The sequence below is a fragment of the Chelonus insularis genome, unplaced genomic scaffold, assembly GCF_013357705.1.
Source record: "Chelonus insularis isolate UGA/USDA-ARS -01 unplaced genomic scaffold, ASM1335770v1 contig_135_pilon, whole genome shotgun sequence".
NCBI lineage: Eukaryota > Metazoa > Arthropoda > Insecta > Hymenoptera > Braconidae > Chelonus > Chelonus insularis.
The window spans coordinates 378,451-387,787 of record NW_023276376.1 but is presented as its reverse complement, the minus strand read 5'-3'; the positions used below and the strand labels follow the sequence as shown (position 1 = coordinate 387,787).

The 9,337-nt window shown below is 30.9% G+C and overlaps 3 protein-coding genes across 5 annotated transcripts; 2 read left to right on the top strand and 1 right to left on the bottom strand.

Annotated features, from left to right (window-relative positions):
• Positions 1-41: 41 nt before the first annotated feature.
• On the bottom strand, positions 42-2,340 carry LOC118074296 (peptidyl-prolyl cis-trans isomerase, rhodopsin-specific isozyme-like). Its single transcript, XM_035095400.1, has 5 exons — positions 2,023-2,340; positions 1,535-1,739; positions 1,260-1,462; positions 1,046-1,188; positions 42-187 (listed from the first exon to the last, which is right to left on the bottom strand). Exons 1-5 carry the CDS (start codon positions 2,074-2,076, stop codon positions 49-51), a joined length of 744 nt encoding a protein of 247 aa, XP_034951291.1. The 5' UTR covers positions 2,077-2,340; the 3' UTR covers positions 42-48.
• A 549-nt stretch (positions 2,341-2,889) lies between these two features.
• LOC118074294 (carboxypeptidase B-like) lies at positions 2,890-5,611 on the top strand. Of its 2 annotated transcripts, XM_035095398.1 has the most exons (6): positions 2,890-3,185; positions 3,415-3,609; positions 4,185-4,307; positions 4,447-4,580; positions 4,640-5,047; positions 5,125-5,611. In XM_035095398.1, exons 1-6 carry the CDS (start codon positions 2,900-2,902, stop codon positions 5,485-5,487), a joined length of 1,509 nt encoding a protein of 502 aa, XP_034951289.1. In that variant the 5' UTR covers positions 2,890-2,899; the 3' UTR covers positions 5,488-5,611. The 2 variants fall into 2 exon arrangements, with proteins under 2 accessions (XP_034951289.1, XP_034951290.1); XM_035095399.1 differs by lacking the exon at positions 4,185-4,307.
• A 294-nt stretch (positions 5,612-5,905) lies between these two features.
• Positions 5,906-9,237, top strand: LOC118074292 (oocyte zinc finger protein XlCOF6-like). 2 transcript variants are annotated; one of them, XM_035095396.1, is made up of 6 exons: positions 5,906-6,504; positions 6,602-6,704; positions 6,761-7,080; positions 7,228-7,942; positions 8,024-8,421; positions 8,488-9,237. In XM_035095396.1, the coding sequence occupies exons 1-6, from the start codon at positions 6,268-6,270 to the stop codon at positions 9,019-9,021; spliced, it is 2,307 nt and encodes a 768-aa protein (XP_034951287.1). In that variant the 5' UTR covers positions 5,906-6,267; the 3' UTR covers positions 9,022-9,237. The 2 variants fall into 2 exon arrangements, with proteins under 2 accessions (XP_034951287.1, XP_034951286.1); XM_035095395.1 differs by having other exon boundaries at positions 6,761-7,095; positions 8,488-9,236.
• Positions 9,238-9,337: the final 100 nt, after the last annotated feature.

Here is a 9,337-nt window from a genome sequence, read left to right as displayed (position 1 = left end):
TTTTCATTTAGGTTATGTAAAAAATATAATAATCATCATTATTTATATTTAATCTTGCTTTATTAGTTTATCAGATTCTAATGTTAGACTATTTGCGTCCAACTGTCTCATCATCCAATGAAAGAATGCAAGTATTGAGAAGCTGAATGAAAGTGGAATAGCTGTTGCTCTGATCCAGCCCCAGATGCTGTGAATGATCATTATTGAAATTTATCGAGTCATTCACTCTCACCAACAGATATGTTACATTAACTCAATGCATACCTATTAGCTGTTTACTTTTAACTATAAAGTAGCCACACATAATTACTGATAATAGGATAATAGCTACATACAGTATTAATCAAAATAAATATAAAATTATTGGACTACTACTTACAAAAGGTGTAAACTAGTAATTTGCTACAAAAGTGTGTAGAGTAAAAGAATATTACGAATGTTATTGAATAAGTATTTTGATTTCTTAATCTAATAGGTGTCAAGTTGAAATAGGTTCTTAGTAGAATGAACTAGGTGTAATTTACTACCATTGACAATCATTTTGATACATCAATTTACGAATGACCTAGTGACTTATAGTCTTATTATTTCTACAATTGCAGCTGGTAGTAGCTAGACCCACCTAAACCCGTCAAAGCATCTATCGTCAGTGTAGTTGGTCACGTAATAAGGATTTACAAGTATGAAGACCGAGTTGTCTAGGGATTGAGACATGTAGGTCAGTTGATATAAAAGACTCATCACCAACAAGTTTATGAAGTCCTTGACATTCATCGATTTTACGACTTTCGCCAATAGTTTGATAAAATTTTTACATACGTAAAGAAATAATTATTAAACTATTTTGTAATAAGTGTAAAATAGAGTAATAATATATAATTAAATTTTGAATTATAAACTAATGATAACTACTAATAAAAACATACGAATCAACACTACATGTACAGAATCAATTAATGATTATTAGTTACATTTAATACAAGTAATGGAAAAAATATTGAATGATTTATAAGCGATAAAAAACATTGAATAAAAAATAATTTACTCATAAGGATCATCAGAAATATAAAAGGGTTCTGGAGTAGGAATTTGTCCACTTTTAAGAATCACCACTGGAACAACTGGAGCATCATTCACGTCCGTTTTAGTTTGCTCTATTCTAAAAAGCACATCCTGACCATCTATTACCTGTAATCAGTAATTATACAAAATTATAGATAATTACCATTTAAGAAATGTAAATAAGAAAGAAACTATACTTTTCCAAAAACTGTGTGAACTCCATCAAGCCATGGAGTTGCAACAGTAGTGATGAAGAACTGGCAACCGTTGGTATTTTTTCCAGCATTTGCCATGCTGACGAATCCTGGTCCCGCATGTTTATACCCGGAATCTTCATCTTCAAAGTATTTACCATAAATACTTATTGATCCTGATCCATTTCCTTTATCAATATCACCACCTAAAAAATGACATTATTTGTTTTATAAATAAATCAAAAATTTAATGATGTTGGTATTTATTAAAGTTATACCTTGGATCATGAATTTCTTGATAATACGGTGAAATTTCGATCCTGAATAAGTTCTACCGTTAATTCCTGTTGTTGCGATTGTTAAGAAATTTTTCACTGTCTTGGGAGCAGCTTCTCCGAAGAGTCCGATAACAATTCTACCAATTGGATAGTCATCTATCATGATATCTAAGAATACTTGATCCGTTACTTTGTAAGATGTAGCCTGAAATTCATTTTTACTTTTTAATTTATTTTATATTGAATGTACTAGCTATCTGATCGTGCAAGAAGCCTTAATAATGTGTTAATTTTTCTAAGAAGTATCCATTTCATCATTATTTATTTCTTCCTAGGTTTCTATTAACTCAATTTATTCTCAAATACCATCCAAAATGCTCAACAATACCGAAAACACTTAGAATCAATTATTATTTAACGTAAATTAGATGATTGCAAGATATAAGACAAACATTGAATAATTTTATAGAATAAAAATTTTTCATTACCTGAATAACAGGACACGTCACTGATATGAAAATTACTACAAATAGTAAATTCATGTTGTAAAAATTGTAAATTTGATGATGATATCAATAATAGATGATTCAGTGAAAGTTAGCAACTTAATGTGTTCAGGTCATCAACGTTCACTAATGAATAAATTTATATCACTATGTAGTAAAAATAGAAGTCAACCGTCGAGATTTTTACGTGATCTGGAACACTAACTCGAGTTAATACACTTCTAGAATTGCCAACTCCGAAGTCAACTACATGCAGCAAACGTGCGAGGGCTAGAATGACGCAGCCCTCGCCTCAATCTCATTTAAAAGGTTCCCAGCTCTGCGCCATACAACGATCGGATTAATTTAATAAAAAGATGTATTATATTGGCAAAAATTTCATCATTATATACTTTATAAATAATTTTCAGAGAATTCGATGAATCATTTTTTTATTTAATTTGAAAAATTAAAAAGACAAATTTCTTATGAAATTTTTAATTTGTTAAGAATCAGAAGATGCATTTATTATTTTTTTAAAATTACAAACCTGAATTGCAGATTTAAAAAAGACTGTAAAGAAATTTACCGTTCGAAAAAAGTACACACAAATAGCATCTGATAATTATTTAGCTTTGTGAAAATGTTTTTTTTTACTTCTCTTTTCTGTAGATTCTTCTCTTCCTGAGTATCAATAAAACGGTTCCAATGCACCCGCGATTGAGATCATACGATGAAAACATCCAAGAGATAGTAGAGGTGTATTAAAGAAAGGTAGTCAGTTACTCGCACCAGGTACCGTTACCACGACCGAGCGGATATTATAAAAGGGCAGCAGATGCGCTAGCAAGGTCAGTGTGTGTCCAGGACAATTAGAAAGATGACGCCAAATAAAAATTATCACACGATTTTCTTGATAGTCTTTGTTTTGATTTCAATTCATTTAACTCAATCATTCATTCTTCCAGAAGTAGAAGTTGGTTCTTCTGAGCCACGTGAGTTTGATGCTTTACCTATTGAAGCTGGTGTCGAGATTTCTGATGCTGTTGTTGTAAAAGCTGTGGAAATCCCTGAAGAAAAAATTACCTATGAAGGCAGTCAAGTATGGAGAGTTCTTGCAGATCGTGAACAAGCTGATTTTGTTTCTTATCTTCAAGAAACTGGAGGTCTAATTTTATTTTCTAAAATCCGAACGCTTAAAAATCATTAAAATTAATTTAGATATCATTTATGATTATTATAACTTGTTTTTAAAAAAATGGTTGAATCTAAAACTAAATACATGTTATGAATAAGTAAATAATTAAATAAAAAATTTGTCGCAGTCTAGTCTAAGCTAAGCTGTTTTTACATAAATAAGTAAGTTAATGATGTAATTAATTGATTTAATTGTAGAAGTGTCAAAGTGGACAGGTAATGATTCCACGGTTGACGTCCTTGTACGTCCAGATATGATTCCACGTGTGTCACGATTCTTACGTGAACGTCAAGTGAAGTATGATGTGATTATCCCTGACCTCCAGCAAGCAATAGACCAAGAGAATCCTTTACCATCCCAGGAAGAACTGGAAGAACTGGAAGGAAGAAAAGGTATTTTTATAGAAGATTTCCTTTTTTACTAAAATAATAGTAGTTCGTTAAGATTGTTTTTATATTTAATGGTATTTACTATTTTATTACTCTGGTCTTTATATCCATCTTTCTTGCCATAGACTGCTTTCCATGATTCTGTAGAGACTCAGACTCATATGAAATTGATTGTATTTTTGCATCTCACTGCTTAATGACACAAGACGTTAAAAGATAATAGAGAAACATAAAAGACTATTGCATGGGGTTATCAACCTCAGTTGAAGTCAAATAGATAACCTAATTCTACGCTTGATCGACAAAACTGATTAACATAACAGTTACATGCTTCATATGTCTGCTTAACACACGTGTTTGGAGTATAATCGTTTAAAGTCAAACAATTTCTCTTTTTTACTCTTCTACTTTCTTTGAATGCTTGCCAAAGTCAATCGCAAAATAATAATAAGCTAATTAAACCTAGTTCTATTGATATAAAATAAATAAATATTTATGACAATGATCATAATGATAGTGATGATGACAACATATTTCCAAGGATGCTTCCAGTGACAAACAAAGATGAACTTTTCTAGCTCGTTACATTTGGTGGAAGCAATTCAAGTTGCGACGTAAATTCCTTATACGACCATATCTCCCTCTTCGTTACCCTGTAGCTAGAATTGATGGTGATGGAAAAGGCAATTGGCAATTCAGGGGTGAGGTTATTGCTTCTAGAGCTTCAATTATATTCAATTCACTGTCAATTACGTATTAGTTCGGTAGAATGTTCATAAAGATCTATAAAAGGAGAAGAATAATCTGTCCAGTAAAAAGAAAACAAATATTTTCATTTAGGTCATCGAATGGAATGGACAAGTTATCATCGGTTAGAAGACATTCATGGATATCTTGATTATCTTGCTGAAACTTTTCCTGAAATTTGTTCAGTGATGTCTATAGGAAATTCTTTTGAAGGCAGACCTTTGAAGGTATTTTCAACTTTTAATAACTTTTTTCAGTAAACTTAATGTTTTTCCTGTTTATCTAGGTCCTGCGCATTAGTAAAGGTGATCCGAATGTTCCTGCTATTTGGATAGATGGTGGTATCCATGCTCGAGAATGGATTTCCCCTGCTTCTGTAACATACATAATTAATTACTTGGTAGAGAATAGTGATGATTTACAAGCAGATTACTATATTTTACCAGTTGTAAATCCTGATGGATATGAATATACTTTCCGGGGTGATCGATTGTGGAGAAAAAATCGAAGCAGTCCAGAGAAAGGTGGTGTTTGTATTGGAGTAGATCTCAACAGAAACTTTGGATATCGTTGGGGAGGTCTTGGAACCAGTAAACAGCCTTGTAGAGAAATTTTTGCCGGTACTGGTCCATTCTCTGAACCAGAAACTGCAGCAATCAAAAATTTCTTTGAAGCCAGTGCAGCTAATTTCAAGGTTATTGATTACTAATTTATTATTAACAGATAATTAAATAATTAATACATTGATATTTATTACTATTTTATTTTTAGGCATACCTGTCATTTCATAGTTATGGACAGTATATTCTTTACCCTTGGGGATATGACAGAAGAGTCCCTCCTGATTATGCCGATTTAGAACGAGTTGGACAACAATCAGCGTTAGCAATGAAGTCTGCAGGTGGTGTTGGAAGTGTTTATACAGTTGGTAATAGCGCAACAACTCTTTACGCTGCTTCAGGAGGTTCTGATGATTGGGCAAAAGCTGTTCTTAAAGTCAAATATGCTTATACAATTGAATTGCGAGATACTGGCAAAAGTGGTTTCATCCTTCCGGCTAGATACATTATTCCTACAGCTAAAGAGGCTCTTGCTGCTGTTTTAACTGTTACTGAAGCCTGCAAAAAATTATAATCGATAAACTACACAACAATTATTGCTATTGTTAATGATTGAGAAGAGTGTGATATTATATTTAATTTATAATGAGCAAATTTATTTTTTTATTCCAATTGTGATTAATAAAAATATAACGTTATATGAGGTAAATATCCTTATTAAGATAATTATTATTCAATATAACTAGTAACAAGTATATATTTAAAATTATCTATGAATAAGTCATATAAATAAATTAGTATTGAATTTAATTTTATATATTATTAAAAAACAATCTAAATAAATATTTCATAAAATACTTATATAGTAAATGTACTCATTGAAACATGTTTAAATATTTAAAAATCCCGCTCATTTGACTCGAGTTGACAACTATTACCGTAGCTCAGTTGACTTTGGAATTTTGCCGTATTTCCGGTCCGAAACAGTGTAATGGCCGACTTCGCGTTTCACTTATTATTTCTCCCTAACTTCATGATTGTTGTGTCTAGCATTTGTTTGAGCTGAAGTTCGTCTTTGGTCGATTTTCAATCTGTCTCATGTGTCAAAAAATAACAAACATGAAAATGTGTTTATTTAATTCAAATTATATTTATTACAATTGACTATAAATAAAATTCTAATAGTTCAAAGTTATTATTGAATACGAAAAGCTTTATTAATTTGTACATAAACTTAGATGTAAAATTTATATTACTAATTTAAATAGTAATATTTTTTAAGTGACTACATTAATTATTGTTTAAATAATTTTTTTGAACTTTCCTATTAATTGTTACGTAAAAACTTTTTATTATGGGCTCATCAGTTCTAGTGTGTCCTATGTGTTGTGGCGAAACTTTTAACAATTCGCAGTCACTTAAATATCATTTATTAAGTATGACTGATAATTTATATTGTCCAAGTTGCTCTCAGAGATCGGATTCTATTGCTGCTTTAATTCAACATTTAGATAAATGCGATGAAAATGTTGCTAACGCTCTTCAAATGGACTGCAATGGTTACAAAGATGAACATACAGAAATTCTGATGGTATTAAAAATACAATTCCTTTCACTCTTAAAAAAATTAGACTATTAAAACAACATCTGTTAATTAATAAATAAATTGTTTATTTTATTTTATTTAGGATACAAATGTTGAAGAAATTAATGAGAGTTTTTTAGCAACTGTAAACCATCAAGAAATTATGATTGTCGGTGAACCAAGAACAATAGAAGTTGACGAAAATGGTAATTACTTAGAAATATTATTTAATAATGTTTTTGTATTAAATATTTATTTACAGGTGAAATCAAAGTTGTTAATTCTATGGATTTAAATGGAAAATCCATTAAATTTCAATCACTTAATGTTAAAGCAGAAAATAATGGTGTTCAATTGAATACCAATCATTCAGAATCCGAGGAAAGAGATCTAGATGGAACACCTGTGATAAGTATTCCAGAATCAATGAGTGATAATTCAGACTCAAGAAATATGATAGCTCTTTTAGCAGATGGAACAGAAGAATATTTAGAAAGTGATGAAAATTTAATCGAAATAAAACGTCACGATAATGAAATTGAAGACGATGAATTATTAAAAGTGAAACAAGAGCTCTGCGAGGTAAAAAATGAAGAGGTAACAAATATTTTTATGAAAAAAATATCCAAAAACAAAATATTTGCTTTACTTTTTCAAATTGCTTCATATATTTAGCTACTTCAAATATAATAAAAAAAACGATGAATTGAATTAAAATAAATTTCACAGACAGATTCTGCAGCAATCTACAATTGTAGCAGTTGTGGGATGAGTTTCAATTCAGTCTTAGATCACATTAAAGAATTTCATGATGGTCAAGAAGTAGTTTTGGAAATGGTAGAAGACATTTCTGATGTTTCCGAACCTTTACAATTTGAAAAGGAAGTTCCAGAGCGTGTAACTCGTGGAAAACATCGACAAACTATGAACACGTTAAGAACTGAAGAGTGTATTGATAGTGAAGGTCGACTTTATACTAGAAAAGTAGTTCAAATTGAGAGATTTTGGGATAAAAATGCGTTAAATACGTCTCACACTACACCAAAGCCAGCATCAATGATTGAAAAATTTTTCTCTAATGCTGAAGGTGTTGAAACACAAGGAAAAAGTCAAATGACTACAAAACGTTACAAGTGCAATCAATGCTTAGAAGAGTTTGGTAGATTAGGGGAATTTCGTGCTCATGCATGTTTGAATGGAACTAATCAATGTGATCGTTGTGATCAAGCTTTTACATCAGCTAAAGCCCTTCAAACTCATTTAAAACTTCATGATAATAACACTAGTAATGGACAAAAATCTTTTATTTGTAAAATATGTGGCACAGAATTTATTTCACATAAAAGTTTAAGATTACATTCAAGAATGCATGCTCCAGTTAGAGCTAGACATGTAGATGCTCCTGAAGGAAAACCTACGGCAAATTTTACCTGTCTTGAATGTGGTAAGTTTATTTTCATTTAATTCTAACCGCCATTAAATCTCAAAATTTGTATTCGATAAAATTAATTATATTTAATTTTAGGAAAAACTCTTTCTGAATCTTATCGAGAAGCTCACATGGCTTTACATACGGGAGATACAGTAACTTGTGCAGTTTGTAACAGAAAATTCGACTCTGCCGATAGTCTAGCAATGCACGCTGCAGTTCATCCAGAATTAGGAATTCAAAATAGTCAATCTCAAAATCAAATCGAAATATTCGTAAAACCATCATCACCTTCTCCTACACTTCCAGATCCTTCCTCTTCCTTTAAAATTGTAAATGTGACGAATTCTAAAAATTCAAGTTCAGTGGAAAATGATAATGGAGATGCTCTAAAACCATACCAGTGTCAACATTGTGGAAGAAGATTTACTAGACCGCATGAAAAAGTAAAACATGAAAGGATTCATACTGGTGAAAAACCACACGCTTGTGAGGTAAAGAGAAAAATAAATATTTTTTTTTGTATTTATTAATAAGTAATAATAATTTTTATAATTTAGGTCTGTGGAAAAACTTTTAGAGTTTCATATTGTCTCACACTTCATATGAGAACGCATACAGGAGTACGTCCATATCAATGTCAACATTGTGGCAAACGATTTAAAGCATCTTCTGTTTATAACCATCATCTTTTAACTCATGGAGATGAAAGAGCGTACACATGTCCCTATTGCCCGAAAACCTTCAAGACACGAGTTCAACTAGCTGGGCATAAAAATAGTCACACAAAACCCTTCCGTTGCACTGAATGTTCGCGACCCTTCGCATCTCTATATGCAGCTAGAGCTCACATTCAAACTCACAAAAAGGACAATAATTTGAAATTTAGTTGTATGATTTGTGGAGCATCGTATGGACGGGCTTTTGCATTAAAAGATCATTTAAAAGTGCATGATCCTGATGTTTTAATGCCTCCAGAACCTGCAAGAGAAGAAGAAGTGCACGAAGCTTTCTTACTCGATGAAGAAGAAGAAGTGCTGGAAGAAGAATTAGTGAATTCTGGCATCCAAATTTCAATAGATGAACCTGAATGATCTTAGTTTTTCTTTGTGAATTGTTGAAGTTAATTAATTCTATTTTAACAAAAATAATTTTTATTGTTTTCACATTGTGTTAATGATTGATAAAAGTTTTTTAGTATGAACCCAAAAATTTTGTATTATCAAAGTGGCCTTGAGAAACATTTCATAAATTAACTTGAGGAAATCATACAAACATGATTTGAAATCATTATTGATAATAATAAATTAAAACATAATTCGTACAAGATTACTTTGCAATCAAATTTATTAAATTTTCCTAAAAAAACATCGATTAATTATTAAAAAAATTTTAATTTTAATTATTTAA